Here is a 20481-nt window from a genome sequence, read left to right as displayed (position 1 = left end):
AATGCCGTGTCGTACATCACGTGTGTTTTAATGCAATTCACAAAGAAGGTACCAAATAATTAGAGCTTTCTCCAAAAATATGTACAACACAATTATTTCACAATTGCTCGGAACTGATAAAGCTGAAACGTCAGTTCGAAGTGAATAATAAAAATGCAAGAATGGGCTTAGAGTACAGTCGAGTGATGCAAACTGGTCTCGTCGCAGGAGTTGCAAGACGTCGGCGGCACCCCCGTAGTGAGTGCACGCACCGACGCACCGGCTGTTGAGGTAGTGCACCGCCGTGAGCACTTCCCAGCACTGAAGGGTTCGTCAGCCGGAACTGCTCCGGGCTCCGGCTCTACAGTTACCGGTGTTACCGGCCCACCATCAGCGGCTTCTCCCAGGAGGAAACCGCCGTCGGCACCGACACCTCCGGCGCTGGTGTCGCAGGAGAAGCCGGGGTTGCCCACTGCAGCCTCAGCGCCGTTGCAGCAAGCTTCGGCGTCGATAGTTCCTCCCATCTCTGTGGTGAGTGTTTTCCTCTGCCTCTTGTCAAATTATCTGTTAGATTTATTTAGTCAAATGTGCTTACGAAATTTTATGCGTTGTATATACTAAGTGGCTAATTTCGTGAGACTTGCGGGTTTGGATGAGAGGATAGTACAATGTGAAAAATAATCCTTCCATTTTAATATGCATTCTCGAGTGCAAGTCAGACTTCATTGCACACTCTGTTATTTGACAAACAGTGTAATGCAATCCCAATACTGGTTTGCATGTTCAGTGTACATTTGTTTTCTGGCAATTTGGTAAAGTGCACACGATATTCAAATATCCAGATGTTGATTGCTGGGAGGTTAAAGTCATTCTTAAGTGACCTAACACAACACTATCAAAGTGGGGGTGGTGTTTCACAAGCAATGAAACATCTCCCCCACCCCCTTTTTTTCCTTGGTCAGTTTTTTGATTGAAGAAAATGGGGAATTTGTTAAGAGATGACATGGGATATTCCTGCTTCAATCGCTATAGTTTTTGAAGTTGTGATAGGTGGCAGCACTATACACAACCTTTAAAATGGCAGACATAGTGGAGGTCCATTCAGAGCGGAGAGCTGTCGTTCGGTGTCCTTTGGCAGAAAACCAGAGCACTGCAGACATTCGTCGGCACTTTGCGGTGAGACGTCGGGCAAGGCATGTCACCATCATTTAAGATGATTGACGGATCACACCCACAGCACAACTATACATTTCTGTCGGTAGTGCTTGACATATTCGTCCACCAGTTGGGCAGTTCCTCACCGCCTGAGAGAGAACTGTTCAGGGCAATGAAGGACCTTCTCTGTGGAATTGCTTACATGTTACGAGGCGGCTTGTGACAATTTTTTGTCAAACATCGTTACATGAGATGTAACGTGGGTTTATTACTGAAATCACACCTCAACACCTCTCCCCAAAGATAATGTTCCAGTCCACACCCTCAGCCGGTAAAGTCTTGGTGACAGTCTCCTGGGATTCTGAAGGGGTTATTCTGTTCGATGCCCTCTCTCATTGTGCAACGATAAACTCTGAAGTGTTTTGTGGCACCCTCAGTAAATTGGAGAAATGCCCTCGATGTGTTCGTCGCCATAGGAATGCAAAGAAACTACTTCCTCTCTGTGACAATGCGAGGCCTTGCACAAGTCCGTGCACCTGAGAGGAGCTCACAAAAAATCTGTGGACTGTTCTTAGTCATCCAACAATCTAGCCCAGATCTCGCACTTTCAGACATACATTTCTTTTGGCCCAACGCAGGGTGCACTCCACGGGAAACAGTGCACGGCTGATGTGGCGGTTATTGATGCAGCAAGATATTGGCTTTGATGTCGACCAGAAGGACATCGTCGTACGTATGTAAGGCCCTCCCAATAAGGTGGTGTAAGGTTGTTTCATTTATCGGTTATAATTTTGGAAAAATAATGTTCTGTAGCCATAAGTGTGTGGAATAATATGATGTATTAAAATCGTAGAAACAACCAATGTGCGCCCAGAAAAAACTAGTTGCATTACTTATATAGCGCCCCTCGCAGATGTTATACATATCTGACATCACTTTCCAAATTTATTGGACAGCTATAGTGTGGATTGTACCCCAAATTTGTTACACATCATTGGTAAACTACACAGACTTCGAGGAGTCTGTGAATGTTCAACAAGTGGCAATAATACATTATCCACAATCAATAAATATTGGATTAGAAATTTACACAAATGATTCTAAACATTTGAAAGTGCTGTACAGTAGTTCTGCGCTGACTGACCGAATATGACAGCAGCTCTGCAGAAACTGACTTGACAAACGTTATTTAATGATCATATGGCGCGGACTGATTGTGAATTTTTCCTTCATGGCTGGCACAGAAGACTAAAGCTGGCTAGATTGTTCTTGAGTCAGTTAAAGCTGTAAACCCTTTCATGTAATTCCAGCGTATGCAACTGAATTCTCTGATTTTAAAGATGGTGCTGAAGCATTGTTGCAGTGCATGTAAGAAAGATTTTTGAACACAGAATGATCGAAGTGTCCCATATTCTTGCCTCTCAAATAACTATTGTAAACTTTTACTCTGGAACAAAACAGTTGAAAAATATTGTCGTATTCGAAAGAATAATGACCTTGGCTGATATATCTCGTGCTTTCTCACCTGAAGACCAGCCATGTTAATCAGTTGCAAAACAGAAAAACCAATTGACGATGTTGCCATTTCTGAAGTGCAAGTATTCTACAGTAAACTTTGCAACATCTGATACCAAGAATGAGTTTGTGTGAGAAACAGAGAAATATTCCATGATATTTTCTTATTTTATTGTAAAAAAAGTAAAATAAATTAATGGTTTTTGTTGACTACAGATCTACCAGTTTAAAACATTACTGCTGTATTTCAGCACTTATATTATCACAAATGATACATAGTGACACGGTATTAATGGCAATCACTTCCCTGGTATGGAACTTAGAATGATCTCAATAAATTACTTATTTTGTAATTTGTCTCATAATTTTTTTTGCAGTGGTGAGATGAGCAGCATGATTCTGTGGTATCAGAATACCTTCCCAATCAAGGTGCAACCTAGACTGTTTGTTGCATCATCCACAGCACCTAGGTAGACAGGTGTACGACAGTCATCAGAAAACATTAAAACGCAAAATTTTTGAAATTTCAACATAAGACTGGAGTGGCATTTAATATATTTACATTATGTGCCATTATTTTGATTAACAATTGGTTAAATACCTTTAAGGCAATAAAATCAGTTGGTTCTACTTCTATGAGTGGAATATTGTATGTGCAGCCTTACACTTGGGGTTCATGTAAGGCTGCCAAGAATTTTCTGGAAACTCAAATTTTCTGATATAAATATTTTAGTAGCTCACATTTTATTTTAGTAGTAAAATTACAGTGTTGTATTTTCAAAATGATTACTTTTTAAGGATTTAACATTCTAGAATTCTTATGATTACAGTAATTTTGAATAGTACTGACTTCTAAATACAGCTTCCAGAAAAGATGTTGAATAGAAAGAAGGAAGGAGGATTTTTAAATAACGTGTGTCACTCCTAATACAAACAATTAAGGGTAGTTCTATTTTAGAGTCAAGCAGTTTTCGTGGATAATAAATTTTGAATATTTCTTTATGTCCACTGTTTCTATGAAAAAATAAATAAAACATTACTTGTGCTGTTACAGTTTGTGTGAATTAAAAGTTGAATAACATGATTGAGTACAGCTTTAAGAACAATCTGGAGTTTCTGTGTGTACACATTTATGTATTGTGTTTGTAAAAGAGAAAGCTGAAAAAATAGTATTAATTGTGGGATGGTAATATAGCAAGTGAATGTACTTACCCCATTGTTACGTGAAATTGTCTGGCTGCAGCTTTCCTCTTTCCGTACCTCTCTGAACTCCGAGCACTGTGGGAGTGTGGCAGTTACCTTCCTTTTCCTCCTCACCCACACAACCTCCCATCACCACACTGGAGTGCTAGTCGGGAGCATGGCTGGAACGCCTGCGACCATCTTCGGCCTTCCCGTTCCGATTCACCCATTCACCCTTCCACTCGGCAGTCGAGAGTGCTAGGCACAAGTGTGGTTGGTGTGTGTTTGCTAGTGTGCCACAGGTTGGTGAGGCCTGATATAAGTGGCATGACTTTTTGCTTTATGTGGCTGTAATTATTATATAAGTGTCTGTATGCTTTGACAAGTACCCGATTTTTGGCAGTGACAGCTATTCGCCAGTGACTGGTACATTTGTTACTTACTAAATTGCACTTAGTCCAAATTACAGTGGCATTTTTACAGAAATATATCAACTTCCTACCCATATACGGAAATTGTTTCAGCAGTATCGTGTGAATGTTGCCACGCGTGCCCGCCCGTGTGCGTGTATTCATTCACGTTTGTGTCTTTATTTACATTTTTTTTTTTAATTATCTGTTCGTATAGATCACTTCCACATGGCTGTCGAAACCAAAAAGGCTAAAAGTGAGAACATACAGACAGCGAGCCGGTAATTATAGCCAACTAAAAGCAAAGTTTTGTCATTGAGAGCTGTATCCAGCTGTGACCCCAGTTTGAAGAAATGATGTGAAGGCACTATTGCCCAGTATTCAGTGAAACACCTGTTCCTCATCCTTGGACAGCTGTTACGTGTACTAGTGCCAGTTTATGTGTCCACAATCAGGAAAGATCCAAATCCTGATTGCCATCCACTGGCTGGAAGTTAAGTGTTGCCCGTAATGTCCGCAGGCGTTCCACCCGCCGCAGCGCTCTGGCACTCCGCCGGTGGCCCCCTCGGAGCCGGCCCCGGCCGTCACCGTGCCGCCGGCAGTCGCACCGGAGTCCGCCCCGCAGGCCCCCGCCCCCGTCCCCGCTCCCGCCCCCGCACCGGCTCTGCCGGCCCTCGCCAAGCCCCCGGCAGCTCCTCCCACTCAGCCAAAGGTAACTCCACACGCGCAGGCAGCGTGCTTGGGGAGGACAGAGAATGGGCCAGCAAACGGCAGCGTGCAAGTGAAAAGCAAGAATTTGGTAAGCATGTGGTAATGCCACACAGTGATATAAGTTTTCTCTTGCAATGTGTCTTACCAAGTTGTTGGCATTCCCTTGCTTCGTGAGGCCACACTTACTAAACAAAATGAAACATTGTTAGGAAGAATGACAGGTACCTGTGGTGATTTACGTGTGTTGGGGGGAAGGGGGTTAGCATAGTCTGGTGATTAGAGGAAAAATTCTTAATAGTTTCCTGTTGTTTCAAAAGGATAAATCACGTTATAAAACTGTAAAATCGCCAGGAGACAGAGTATCAGCCCCCCCCCCCCCTTTTTTTTTTTTTTTTTTTTTTTTTTTTTTTTTTTTTTTCCCCCCCCCCCCCCCCCCATCCTCCCTTCTCAAATCTCTCTCTCTCTCCTCCCAAAGGTTGGAAATGTACAAATAATTTCTTCACTTTTGAATCTATCTGTTGACAGTACAAAGATTTCATTCGTGACAGGAAGCACTGTCTCACTGTCATTTCATTGTAATTTTATGGTTATGTGGTTTCACTGTGCTATGTTAACACATTGACTGCTAATTACAAGTTCTCTCTTACGTGATGGCCTGGCTGCAGGCGCCAGATAGAGAGTTAACTTTTAGGAAATAAGTTCTGTATAAAGGAAGATACAAAAACATTCGTAGTAAAAACATGTCATTTACAGGTCTTTGACATCGGGGACAGATATGGTAAATAGTCTGAACGTGGCAAAACAGCATTTTTATTTTCACATTTAGAATAAATGAACAGAAAAGTTTGTACAAATATTTTAGCTTTAGACCTAAAGTATATACTTTCGTTTTACTAATTTGGTAATGAAAATAGTTTTTTAGATTGATGATACGCCTTCACAAATGGGACAAAAAGTACCACGATTGAGAGCTTGCTACCCCCACAGCTTTGTTGGCCACATTTTTTTCTCAGTGGCATGTATTGCCTGTAAATAATGAAAGATGCTATCTGTCCTGATATTCTTGTGGGTGTCTGGCTACATATACCACCCCCGAATAAATTTTTCTCTTAAAGCTAGAGACTTGTACTCCTTCCTGCTGTATAAAACTGATGGATGTTGTGCAGTCAAATTTCTATTAGATGTAGAGCAAGTTCTTTCAGCCATCTAATAGTCTTTGCAATGCTGAATAATAGGGCAAGGTTTTATCAACACATGCCATTCCATTTCGCTGTCCATGACTATATTTGGTTTCAAGACAACTTTGTTTCTTCAGTTGTGAACTTTCACAATTTGGGCTGGTGCATTTTTTCTTCAGTTTCGTAGCAACTAACAAATTTAGATTTTCCTTTCTGTTTGTGCATAGTGTTCCACACACATTGGCTTTGTAAGTCAACAACAGTTTTGTAAGTGCTAGAGGATTATAAAAGTTGTCCATATGAAGCATATATCCTTTGTTCAACAAAGGTTCCATCAGGTGTAAAACAATTTCAGATGGATGAATCCGCTGGGCTTCTCCTGTGACTCGGCACAGCAGATTTTTATTTTGGGTCCCAGACCTTTAGATTCACGGAGTTCATAAAGTTTTACACCATACTTGTGTTTCTTCTTATTGATATACCACCTGAAATGGCCGCACCACAAAACCATTGATTTGTCAGTGCAGAGATTGTTGTCTGGAACATAATAATTACTCATGATGCTATTGAAATTAGCAAGACTGGTCTAATTTTGCAGAGTTGGTCATAGAATAGGAATGAATTGTCTTGAGAAGTGCAGGTATTTTAATAGCAGCTGAAATATGTTTCTATCAGTCAGAGATCTGAAGTATGTGACATTGTAAGGACTTCTTGTGCTACAATAATGTTTTGTCAATGGAAAACACTGAAGTCTTGTGTGCAGCAACAGCTCCAGTAATACTTTCATTTCCATACCATCTGTATCCATCCATGTCTACAGCCTGGTTGATCTTATCCTCTCACATTTTTCTGGTTCCTAGTGTGCATGTAGATTTGTTTGTGCACTTCATGACATCAGGAACTGTTAAGCGGGAGGGGGGAAGGAGGAAATAAATCAACAAGTGCCCCAAAATTTAGTAAGTCCAATTTCCATCCCCCATCCTTGTTGAACACAGGATCTCGAGGAATGTCACTCTGCTCACTAGTTTCATATGTAGTGCCTGCTATTGGACTACCCTGGTCATCGTCTCATTGCGTTCATTGTTGTCTGCCTCTTAATGCTCACAGGAACATGGTTCGTAGAGACTTCCATCATCTGAGAATGCGTCCCATTCTGATTCGTTCATGTTAGCTGTTAAAAAGTTCTATATCACTCAGTTTCCTGTTACTACGAGCCATTTTATGAGAATAATTGGACTCGTATAATGGCAGGCATCAGTGAACCATCTGTAACAAAGAATGAATAACTACAAATACTTTGTTCGTATTGTTGAACATACTTTGAAAGCATGCAAACTGGTGACCAATTGTAGTTGGCAGCTGAGCTGAACTTTCTCCTCTGTACGCAAACTAAGAGATAACTCGCAGGCTCTGTTTTCCTGCCAAGGAAAAAAAAAAAATTTAACTTGCAAAATTTATCTACAAATGACATGACAGATAAAACTGTATGAAGATCTTAATAAGGCTTATAGAATCAGTTTATTCATTTTGGCCATGGCAGCCAATGTATTAAAGCAGCCCCAATCCTTTCTCTTACGAATTACTTACAAATCCCTACTGTCCTGTTTCTACAAACTAAAATCTGTTTAAGTAATTGATGGATGGGATGCCACAGTTTCCTCGAAAAACTAGCACCAAGTCCCCGTGTAAGAGCTTTGGGGAATATTGTTCATTTGCACTGAAGTCTAAATGATGTGTGTCCACTGCCAAGTAACTTCAGTTTCAGCAAGCACTTGCTGATCTTCTGCCAGTCATTTGGGCAAATTAATGTCAGGGACTTGCTGCAAGTATTGCCAGAGGTGTGCCCACTGAAGTTAATTGTGGGGTAGGCAAGTGGAAGGTCAGTCTCCTGCTTAAAGAAACACTATTGAACTAACTAAAATTGGAAGACTTCAGTTTGAAACAAGATTTGTTGTACTATGAAGTATTCAAAACAAGATACAAAAATTAACCAAGCTGTATCGAGATCACCAACTTGTAATTGCAGCACAGTTTTTTTGCAAACATTGTCTATTACTTCTGTTACAAGTGGAATACATTTGTGTTTACATTAACTTTACAAAATCGGTTATGATTTTCCTGTACTGTCGTTCTATTTCTTCTTCTGCTGAAACATAGTAATTGATAAATTCATTTTGCATTTCCTCACCTAATGGTGACCACTTATACACGTTTAGAGGTTCCAGTGTTACATTTGTTTCGGCCCACCTGTCTTTGGACCATTCTCCTTTTCACACTGATACTAAACGCACACAAGTTATGAATGTTGGAGAAAAAACTTGCAGCAACTGACAAGCTTGGCAAGTACTGTCTTAAAGTTTCAAGAAACAGTTTCCACTACTTTAAGGAATCAACCTCTGCAAGTTCAGGAAATTGAGATAATTGACTTGTTTGGGCTGTTCTCACGTCAAAGAACTTGCTCGCTTCAGCAAGCAACGTGCAGAACTTTACTTGCTAGTGGACTCACCTTAACAGTTCTTGTTTTGATTTGATATTGCAATGATGAGCTTTTTGTTGTGGATACTCCACGTTCAGTGCAACTGAAATTTCGGAGAAATATTCAGTTGGATGTGTCTTAACACGAAATTTAATTAACAAACATTGGTAACATGGCCTCAGGAGCTTCTAAACTCAGCAAGATCATTACTTGTCAATGATGATAGTTCTTTTAAGAGCACTGTACACTTAATGCAGGTTTCTACTTTTCGTCTGTTTTAAACATACTGCAGCCTGCTTCATGTGTCTATGTTAGTGATGACGGATAAATGTGCCGATGGTTCCAACATGTTACATTGAGTTCTGTATGCATTCAATTTTTGACTAGAGACCTGTCATTCTTTCTGAGTACATTGTAGTTTACGGGGTTCTTTGTCACTTCGATTTTCTTATTTAATACATAAGAATTCCTTGCTTTAAGAGGGATGTCTTCATGGATTGAATAAAGATAAGTTCTTGGGGAACTTGGAGCATTGATGTTAATTGACTAACATAGGTTACATCTGGCCCTCTGTCCATAATATTAAGTTTGTAATTTAAGTAGAATAGCATCTTTGTGTGTGATCTCTTTTTATTGATTTATGCTTGTTATACAAATGTTAGTTTTGCCATCTTCTCAAGTCAGTGTTAGCAGCCAGGAAGACAGGTGTGTGATGAATTGTGTACACTCTTACCATGGGACACATTTATAAACACTTTCATTGAAATGTAAGCTAACACTGTCTTCATTAGTTAAAGATTGGTTTATTTTGTCACATGTAAACAGTACTAAAACTGGTAATGTAGCCATGACTATTTTGTGACCACATTTGCTGTTACTCAGTTGTGACGATTTATTAAAATTTATGAATTAAATTTATGGAGTCAGTCTGCTACCTGTCACAGTTCTTTGTTATCCTGCTTAAATTACTTTATTTTTCCAAAGAGTATAAAGGCCTGGCCTCATTGTCAGCTATATATGACAATTCAGAAACATTTAATTCAAATACACACATTGTACCAGATTATTTATTTTACGCAGATTGTACCAGGTTATTTATTTTATCTTTGGTGTCCATTGTGATCGCCTGCAGAGAAGTAATACTGAAACACATTTGAGAGATAATTAAAATGTAGCTCATTTAAGGGCCTGTTGTCAACGTGAAAATGGAAATAACGATTCACTACACTTTTCCTCATAATTAGTTGATGTATCATACTACACCTCCTCCCACCCCTCCCCTCCTCCCTCCCCTCTCCCTCCATCCTCCCCTCTCCCATCAGTAGCTCTGTGGATTTTGTTGTTCACTGTACATGAAGTATTGTTAAGTACAGTAACACACAGTTTATTGTAGCATATCATCACTGTGCATTAAGACATGTGGCAAGAAGGCAAGGGGGGGGGGGGGGGGGGGGGGCACTCAAAGTTTGACTTCACAGTTGATGTGTTAGTGTTGGTGATATAACTGCACTTCAAGAACTGATAAGTTTGAAATTGTAGAGTAATTATATGTTTATTGTTGTCACATGTATTGACTGACAGTAGTATTTCTAGAGACAGTGATTGCTTGCCCAAGTGTGTCGAATAATTTACTAAGTAACCTTAGCATAGTGAGTACAACTGAGTTTTCTCTGATAACCATCTTGTTTCTAGAATGAAATTTTCCCCCTGCAGCCAGTGTGTTGCGTCGATACGAACCTTCCTGGCAGATTAAAACTGTGTGCAGGTCAGAGACTCGAACTCTTGAGTTGTGCTCGGGTAACTCAGTCGGTAGAGCACTTGCCCGCGAAAGACGTTGGCGGAGTTTGAGTCTCTGTCCGGCACACAGTTTTAATCTGCCAAGAAGTTTCGCCTTGATACTGTTGCATAGTGTGTCATTTGTGTACTTCACTAGCTAACAGTAATGAAAAAATTTAGAGCATTATAGAGTTGGAAGGAGGAGATGATTTGCTAATTCTAATAGAGTGAGTGGGTGGATATTTACAGTTCTGTGTTGACAACAAGCTAGCAAATGAAATAAGTGCTCTCTAACTTCATACACTGTTTTCTTTGCAGGCAGTCTGTAATGTTGCCAAGGCTGTAAAATTAGTACATTATCACATCAGTATGTTTCTATATTAGCCTGACACTGTCATACTTTCAAACATGTCACAGAAAAGAAATGATTTAAGCAGTGTAAAAAAGTTACAGTGAAGGTCTTAATAAGAAATTTTACAAAGTAGACACCAAGTGTGTGCTAATAAGAAAGCTACCTAAAATTGTCTTTTGTTTCAAAGCAAATTCGTCACTCCTTAGTGTGTGTTTATTGCTACATGTTAGTTGTTAGATTTGTCTGCTACTGTGCATTTCCCTACTATCTGCCTTCTTAATTGCAATAATCATCTCTCTCTCTCTCTCTCTCTCTCTCTCTCTCTCTCTCTCTCTCTCTCTCTCTCTCTCTCTCTCCCCCCCCCCCCCATCTCCCCCCCTCTCTCCCCCCCCCATCTCCCCCCTCTCTCCCCCCCCATCTCCCCCTCTCCCCCCCCTCTCCCCCCCTCTCTCCCTCTTCTTCGCCAAGTGTCAAAATTAATGTTTTTTAAGCAAACACTTGTTCAGGATATAGTTTACATGAAACTAAGATAAAGCAAGCTTTTGGCCTAAAACATAATGTGTATTGACAATTAAAATGCTGCATAGGGTCATAAATATGTGCTGTTGAAAACACTGTTCTGTGCTTTCATCACTCTTCATTTCCCGTTTCAAATCTCTCGCCCCACTGCTGAAAACATTAAAGTCCTGTTCATTTGTAGCTGTAAAATACTATATTCAGACCTAGATTGGATTGAGATGGGAATCATCACACTATAGTTTCTGCATTTACAGCCGGTGGTAGAATATTTACAATGTTTTGTATAAAGTATGCCCCATAAAACAGTGACTTACTGATACTGCAGAAAGCTCATCTGATATTTTTAACATGTATTGTCCATTGGCTGAACTGTCTTACAGTGACTTAAATTGTATTCCGTTTGATATTTGACATCCAAAGTTGTAACAATACTTTGCTCTCTGTGTAGATAAAAAATCATTTCACAGTTTGTCTCCTACACAAACACCGAGTGTATCTAAAATTCACTTAAAGTTAATAGTTCAGTAGTATTTCCGAAGTTTTATTGTGTCCTATGTCAAACCATCTGCCTCATTAAAATACATTTTTACTTGCCAAGATAACTTGTTCAACAACAAATATTTACAATGTTTGATGCCAGCTGTGTAAAAGCTCCAAAAGTGTGTGGTCCCCCCCCCCCCCCTCCCCCTATGCTGAAAAGTATCTATTGCGTATTTAGCATAAAGTTTGAAGAGTGGATCTCCTGTATAATTCCTGTAAAAATTGTAAGATTCATATTTCTTCATATTCACTGAGTCGGTCAAATCCTGGTTTTAATTTTAATTGGGCCCAGAACTATGTTTTTGCTTGGACAAGGCAAAATTATTGTGTCTGGAAAAGTTCCCTGCTTGAGAACTGGGACTCACTGCTTTGCGCAGCCAACTGGCAACACGGTGTTGCTGGCTGAAACAGTCTGACCTGCTTGGTGTCAAATGCCAACTTATTTCAACTGAACTGTAACTATAAAGGTGTTGCTCACAGAGCTGTAAAATTTAGATTCATTTGGTCCTGTATCCCCCTCCTCTCAACCACACCTACACAAACGTGTATATTTCCAAGTTATTGTTTATCTTTACAATTGTCATATTACTCTCCCAGTAGCAAAGATTGATCAGTAGAGCTACCGGACATGACAAAAAAATTTTTGTGGAAAAATTATAATTTGACTCTAACCTCCGTTTTTCGTGCTTACGGCGCCCCCTCCTCCTTATTTTTACTTTGAGTTGCGGTGTAGTTGTCAAATAACGCTGTTTTAAAATAGACTGAAAATGTAGGTAGTAGTGTCGAGATTTTACAAGTGCGTCTGACTACAGGTGCTGGGGCCACCCGCAGTGCCGGCGAGTGCGGATCTGAAGCCGCCGGCGGTGGTGTCTGCGTCTTCCCAGCAGGCGCCACCCCCCGTCACAGCCTCCGCTCCCAAGAAGCAGGGGCCACCACCACAGGTGAGCTGCAACCTGTTTACTTAATCATATCTCTTTGTGGTGAGGTGTGTCACTGGCACAGTCTTTCCTTGTACCTTGGGACAACCACTGGTAATATTGTTTGGAAATGTTACGTGGGGACGTGGATGACATTGAATTTGAGTCAGGTATTGAAACAATTACGATAACCGATAACAAAAATTGGGTTTCATATCCTGGTGAGGTACAAGTTTGTATTTTTCTTCACTTATTTGGAAATTACTTTGCTGTGTACTTATTCAAGATCATTACTGTAAGTAATTGGATGGATAAAAAAATCTGCTCACCAAATGGTGGCAGGAGAACACGTGTATTAACAGATAATACAGTTCGCTAACTTCGGGAACCAGTGGCTTCTTCTTCTTCTTCTTCTTCTTCTTCTTCTTCTCTCAGAAGGGTTGAAGGAGAAACAAGAGGGTTGAAGGAAGAAAACTAGTGAGTTTTAGGAAAAGGGGTAGAGTTCACAAAAGTCACCCAGAATCCCAGGTCAGGAGGGACTTACTGGGTGGGGTGAGCAGGAAAAGCGGATTGTTTGAGAGTGCACCAAATGAGATTTGAAAACCTGAGAGCTTAAATGCGGAAGGTTGGGTAATATGCGAGACAGAGATTACTGCTAAAACATCGTGCATAAACCCATAACAGCGAAAAGATAAGTGCATGGTATGTTAGAGGTGGGAGGTGGATGATGAAAAATAGGTAAGTCAGAATATGATAGGTATAGGAAACTAAGAGTGAGTGAGGAAAGGAATGATCACTGTTAAGAAGTGCTGAGACCGAAGAAATTAACAAAATAAAAGGCCAAGTGGATGGTGAGAACCTAGGACGTGTAGCCGCACCAGTGGAGTACTGAGAAACTGGTGTCTAGGGAAAAATCCTGCTGACTCTTGGTGAAACAGTCACCGAGGTCCCGAATGCTCTTCGACAGGATATTGTGTGTTGCCAGTACACACAATCTGCCTCTACACATTCATCCTAAGTGGTAACTTGGGGGTAGTTACGTCAATGTAGGAGGCCCAAGTGTTAGGTGGCAGCGGCTGTATGACGTTTAGTTTCACAAGTGGCTCTTCCCCCCACTGGGTAGGTGGGTGCAGGAAGAGGATGGGATCTGATTAGCATATTGTGCAGATTGGGATGGGGACTAAAAAGTACTCTAGGTGTGGTGGCAAAGTCTGACAGAATAAACGCCACTTCATGGTATGATCTTAGGAAGTCACAGCCTTGTCGAAGTAGCTTATTCGAACACTAAAGACCGGGATAATACTGAGTGACCATTGTGTTCTCCTAAGACTTTTTGTTCAGATGCAGACAGCAACATACTAACATTCTCACCTCAGCCTTCACTGAACATAATTACTACACCAGGTTAATTCAAAAGCCTGTTTCCCAGGTCATTACATTCAATCACGGTATTGCTGATCGCTTAGGAGTACACAGTTTCTCACTCAGTATTATCCCAGTCTCGAATGTATTAATCAGCTGCTTCTACAAGGCCATGACTTCCTAAAATCATACCATGAAATAAGGTCCTCCCAATCTCAGCAATATGCTTGTCAGAATCTATGTTCCTTCTGCACTCACCTCCACTACCTTACGGTTCCTATCCTTGTGACCTCCCCATTGAGAGACTTGCCCTATGCATCGTCCCACCACCACCTTTGCCAGTTCTGTCTCCGGCAAAACATATACTATCAAATGGAGAGTCACTTTCAAAACAACACGTCAAGATACCATATGTTACGTAAAACTGCTAAACATTCTACATCGACATAACTACCACCGAGTTACCAGTTGGGATGAATGGGTGTAGGCAGAGGATGTATACTGACAACACTCGATATACTGTTGCATAGCATGCCCTGCAGCATGACAGTCGTGACCTCTGTTCCTTTTCCACCACACGTACCAGTTTTATCAGAACTCCATAGTTGCGAACCGGTTCTTGCCACCCATCTGGCCTTTATTTACATTAATTTCTTTGGTCTCGACATTTTGGCACAGTAACTATTCCTATGTTTACTCCCTTTTAATTTTTGTCATCTTTCATTTTCTGACCTGTCTATTTTTTGTGCTCCCCCTCTATCACATACAATGCACTTAGTTTTTTGCTGTTACTAACTGGTGCATGGTGCTTTTTTAGCAGTAATTTTTCTTGACAAATTACTCTATTACTGTATCTTCAGATATGCCCAAAACAACACACACCACATATATATAAATAAGGCGAAGAAGGCCATGGCAGATGGACACTAGGCTTGACTCTTTCGGGAATCGTGGGGTTCTAGGCTTGATCTGCGGCCAGGTTGGGGATTTTCTCTGCCCAGGGACTGTGTTGTCCTAATCAACTGTGTTGTCCTAATCATTTCATCATCTTTTGGGAATGTGGTGAGACTGGACAGTGAAAAGATTAAGAGTTTGTACCGACACTGATAATCATGCAGTTGAGCGTCTCACAAACCAAATATCATCATCATCATCATCATCATCATCACGGAAATTGGTGAGATGCCATTAATAAGAAGAATCATGGGCAAGGGACACACTATTTGTAGTGTGGGGGTACGTCGAGTATTTGGATCTGACTGGATGCATACCAGGGTAGTCCACGAAGTTGCAATGACGACTGTGTCCTGATGGGCTACTGGTCAAAGCAGCTGCCTAGTAAGCAGCAGACTCTGGTTTGAATCCTAGTCTGTCACAAATTTTCAACTTCCCCCATGGATTTATATTGATGCCCACTTGCAGCCAGTGTGTGTAATTAATCTATGTCTCAATTCATAGTGACCATTCTATCAAAACCAGCGTTAGACAGACCCCACATTCAGGAACTTAGAGAGAGAGAGAGAGAGAGAGAGAGAGAGAGAGAGAGAGAGAGAGAGGGGGGGGGGTGTTTTAACTTGCAATGGCAGTGTCAAGTGACTATTACGAAATAACAGCATATTTCACCAGTTTCAAACTTCCTGGCAAATGAAAACTGTGTGCTGAACGGGACTTGTATCTGGGACCTTTGGCTTTCACAGGCAAGTGCTCTGGCAATTAAGCCAGAAATTTTCAGCTTGGCACATGCTCCTCTGCAGCGTGAAAATTCATTCCACAAACCCCATTTTGTGCTGATTCATTGAATTTTCTCTCTGTCTTTGTTCATCAGTTCCAAATTCTCGTGCAAGTCACATTCATACATCAGTTTATAAAAGTGTCATCTTCTTTCACCTGGATGGTGGAGGGTGGGAGGTGGAGCCTACTGAACTTGATTTAATCAACCCAGGTAGCAGTAATGTTGATAGGAAAAATTGTACACAGTACAGTATTAGAACATATAGTAAGACAAACAGTGAAGAATAATCTGGTAAAAAATGACTGTGAATGTGTTATTCAGTAGGGGAATTAGCAACTGGTGTATATTGTCTGCAAATTGTAAATGCTGCTTTGAGTCACCTTCTGCTTGTAGAATTGTTTCCTTTAAGCTTTTTTAATGACATTTTAATTGTTATGAAATTTTTTCGTTTTGCAATGGATTTTACAGTCCTTGCCATATCCCGCACCTGAGTAAGCAGTTTTGCTACCTTTGAAAAATGCAATATTGCAGTGCATATGATGTTGAGAAGTATGTGCAGTGTCGGAAGGAATAGGCACCTTGGCGACGACAGTCGTTACGAAATACGTGTACATCTATACTCTGCAAGCCGCTGTAAGGTGCAGCGCAGAGGGTACGTCCCATTGTACTAGTTATTAGGGTTTCCTCCTGTTCCGTTCACATATGGTGTGTGGAAAGGATGATTGTTTGTTTGGTTGCCTCTCTGTGTGCAGTATTTTCTAATCTTGTCCTCATGATCCCTGTGTGAGTGATACGTTGGGGCTTGTATATTCCTAAGGTAACCATTTAAAGCCGGTTCTTGAAACTTTAATAGACTTTCGTGGGATACTTTTACATCTGTCTTAATAGTCTTGCCTTTTCAATTCCTTCATTATCTCTGTGACAAGTTCCCATTCGTGCTGCCCTTCTGTATATACATTCAATATACCCTGTTAGTCCTATCTGGTACAGGTTCCCATGCTTAAGCAACATTCTAGAATGGGTTGCACAACTAATTTCTATCAATCTCTTAAGTAGACTGATTGCACTACCCTAGTATTCTACCAGTAAACTGTCTGCTTTACCCATGACTGAATCTGTGATCATTCCATTTCATATCCTTACAAAGTGTTACACCCAGGCTATTGTATGAGTTGTGCGATTCCAGCAGGGCTCTTTCATATTATCGTCACAGGATACTACATTTTTTCATTTTTTTTAAGTGCATAATTTTACATTTCTGAACATTTAGACCAAGTCGGCAGTCTCTGCATGTTGAAATCTTATCAAGATCTGACTGAATATTTATGTGGCTTCTCACAGCTAGTACTTCATTATAGATAACTGTATCAGCTGCAAAAAGTCTCAGCTTACTATTAATATTCTCTGCAAGATCATTAATATGACGTGAACAACAAAGACTCTAACAGACTTTCCTGGGGCACACCTGAAGTCACTTCTACATCTGAGGATGACTCACCATCCGAGGTAACATGCTGTGTTCTCCCTACCAAAAAGTTCTCAGTCCAGTCACAAATTTCGCTTGATACCCATATGAGTGTACTTGTGACAGTAAGCATAGGTGTGGTACTGAGTCAAATACATTTCAGAAATCGAGAAATATTGGCTCTACCTGATTGTCTTGATCCAAAACTTTCAGTAAGCCATGTGAGAAAAGTGAGAGTTCGGTTTCACATTATCGATGTTTTTGAAAACCGTGCTGGTTGGCATTGAGAAGGTCATTCTGTTAGGGATACCTCATTATGTTTGAGCTCAGAATATGTTGTGTAAGATTCTAAAAAAAACTGACGTCAAGGATCTTGAATGGTAGTTTTGTGGATAACTTTTACTACCCGTTTTGTAGGCAGATGTGACCTATGCCTTTTTCCAAGAACTGGGCATGGCGTTTTGTTCAAGGGATCTATAGTAGATGATAAATAGCAGAGAGATAATTCAGCTGCAGATTCAGTATAGAATCTGACAGGGATTTATGACATGAAATGTATTCACAGTTGCGAATATGGATGACCGCCAACTCTATAATAGAATGACAACAATGAAAATTCATGCTGGACCAGGACTCGAACCCTGATTCTCACTTGCAAGCAGTCACCTTACCATTATGCTATCCAGGCATAATCCACGAGTAGACTCTAAACTTCCACATGTCGTTGACGATAGCATGCAGAAAAAATCTATTAAAATAGTGACTGTCCAAATCAGTATATACTAGCTAAATTTGCACAAAGTAAAAACTAACTGATTTATTGATGGTATAAACGTTTGAGAGAGGAATTGTTACTTAATTTTATGTTATGTTTTTCTTCAACAATTTTTCCATAAATTTCCTTACATGTTTCGACCATGGGCCCTCTTCACGAGATGAAATAGGTGGATGCTAGATATCTTGTCATTGTTGTTAGTACAAATTTCAAATGCAAACATTGATGAGGTACTTCATATTGGGATATTTTGTGTTCTCAAATATGTCGTTAAATTAATAAAATTTATTTGATGAGGATTAACATACAATAGAATTGCAAAAGACTACTGTATGTCATTTTGCACTCACACATTCTGATTATTATTATTATTATTATTATTATTATTTGTGTTTCAGGTTGATGTTCCTGCATTCCCCCCAAAGGATGGTCCGAAAGCGTCTGCCTCTGTCGTCAGGGTAGGCACTGGACCGCCACCTGGTGCTAAAACAGTAACTCCTGTTTCCTCGGCAACTTCTACTGCGTCGGACGCCATGCCCCCGCGGGCGGGAGGCAAGCCGCCAGCACGCAAGGAGGTCCCCGCCTCTGCCATCCCTGTCCACAGGTATGCTAGTGTGTGGCCTCCCTTTACACACTAGTATCATGGTGTGTGGTGCTGTAATTTTAAAGTACTGGAGAATCTCTGGTTGTGTGCGGTGACTGTTAGCTGGCAGGTGGCAGAAAAATGGGGATAAAAGTAACAATACTGTACCAGCCGTCAAGGAAATACACAACTCGAAGTTATCCCTCTGTCCTGCACCATTGCTGGTTAGTGACAATTTCAAATGTTGGTAAAAGTTTCAAAAAGAAGTATGTGACACCTGAATTTTTAGTCTAGAATATAATCGAGTACTTTCCAAAAGAAAAGTCTTGTGTGAAAATGTCGTGCGTTTCTAACGAAAAATGTCATCACAGATGAATTAGTGTATCGCTGGACCTCGTAGAAACTTTCAGCAAGAAAACTTTAAATAAAGTTATGAAAATAATTTTGGCAATATCATTATCATGTAAGAGTACATTTTATGCAGGAGAGACCCTTTGGGTGACAGTGTGCATGTACTTGGATGCCTTCTTGATGGGACAGAGAATGCTCCATTCTACCTAAACATTTATTTGCAGCTCTTATTACCCCCTTTGTCACTGCACCTATCACATAAATTGCTGGTATATGCTATACAAAAGTAATTGTAGGTACTTTCAGGCCAATGTTTCCTTTGAAGTCAAGCAAAGTGTATTTTTGCAAGTTGTGTTGAAGTATACCGAGAGACTTGTCCTCAGCAAACACTCCAGGACATTTAACACAAAACTTCGTTCTTGCTAGTGCAATGACCTTGCATTACATTAAACATTTTTGTTTCTGAATCTGTAACTGAGTAAGCGAAGAAGACGAAGAAAGGAGGTTTCTGAGTAAGGATAATTAATTTTTTCACTGAAACTTCTCGGTATTTTTGCAGTTGTTGGATATTATCTTGTATTGTAGTATTGAAATACAGTTCTATGCCCTAACAATTATTTCAAAATTGTCAAATTTTCGGTTATGTCCCTTTCTTCAAGAGTCAAAACAAGTGTTCACGTCTAGAGGTTTTTGCAGATGTTAACTACACTGTCACACAATGTTAGATTGTTGTCAAATGTCGTTTTGCCCTTTACGCACATTGACCGGAGTACTATTACACTGGGCCATTGCTCCTGCATTTCTCTCATCACCGAACACATGCCAATGTACACTTGCTCGGAAGACTGGAACCACATTGGAACACACACAGTTCCACAGAAGCACAGTACATTCAGCTGGCACTGATGGAATACAGTTTTAACAGCGCACATGCAATAGTAAAGTTACAAGATCGGCAAATCACAGCTGTTAGTACCGGCGTACTGCACGGACTGGGCGTGATGGGGTGTCTAATTTTGTGACAGCCACTCCAGCTGAATGTAGCGAGATGATTTGGTTGGGGACGGGAGGCAGAGTGGAAGTAGCCGTATGTACAAAAGTCATTGGGCTCAGTTTATAATGACCACTTTCGCTTTTCTCTATGCAGACGACATTGTAAACTCGGAGCTGGCAGATGACGTTACATTCAGTGCATCAACGTATCTCTTAATGAAAACTGACTTACCTGCAAAGTGGAAGATTGCGTTTGATATCAAGTGTAAGATGGTTTAAAGTTATTTATATGTTCATGTAGATAATCGTTGGACACAATATTGATTGCGATTGGGAACAAGTGAACATCGTACCGAAGTCGTACACTTTCTTCAGACTTCTAGCGATACAGTTACTGCTGTCAGCTGATGCACTGATTTGTGCTTAGAGTGAACAATTAATATATACCTGAGATAGCTCAGCATTCCTAAAATGTGCAGTATGAATAAAAGTGCATTTTTTTTGGGTACT

The 20481-nt window shown here is 40.5% G+C and overlaps 1 protein-coding gene across 13 annotated transcripts in view; it reads left to right on the top strand.

The window, feature by feature from the left end:
* Positions 1-20481, top strand: part of LOC126426744 (eukaryotic translation initiation factor 4 gamma 1-like) — a 656907-nt gene that overhangs the window by 490223 nt on the left and 146203 nt on the right. For 11 of the 13 annotated variants that reach the window (XM_050088722.1, XM_050088718.1, XM_050088727.1 and 8 more), the window contains 4 exons: positions 208-510; positions 4762-5040; positions 12606-12734; positions 18443-18648. In XM_050088722.1, the coding sequence (XP_049944679.1) occupies positions 208-510; positions 4762-5040; positions 12606-12734; positions 18443-18648 (917 nt within the window). The remainder of the gene's footprint in view (positions 1-207; positions 511-4761; positions 5041-12605; positions 12735-18442; positions 18649-20481) is intronic. The other 2 variants (XM_050088723.1, XM_050088730.1) reach the window with 2 other exon arrangements.

The sequence above is a fragment of the Schistocerca serialis genome, chromosome 11, assembly GCF_023864345.2.
Source record: "Schistocerca serialis cubense isolate TAMUIC-IGC-003099 chromosome 11, iqSchSeri2.2, whole genome shotgun sequence".
In the NCBI taxonomy this organism is placed as follows: domain Eukaryota; kingdom Metazoa; phylum Arthropoda; class Insecta; order Orthoptera; family Acrididae; genus Schistocerca; species Schistocerca serialis.
Note: the sequence above shows the minus strand (reverse complement) of the source record. Positions and strands in the feature narration are given on the sequence as shown.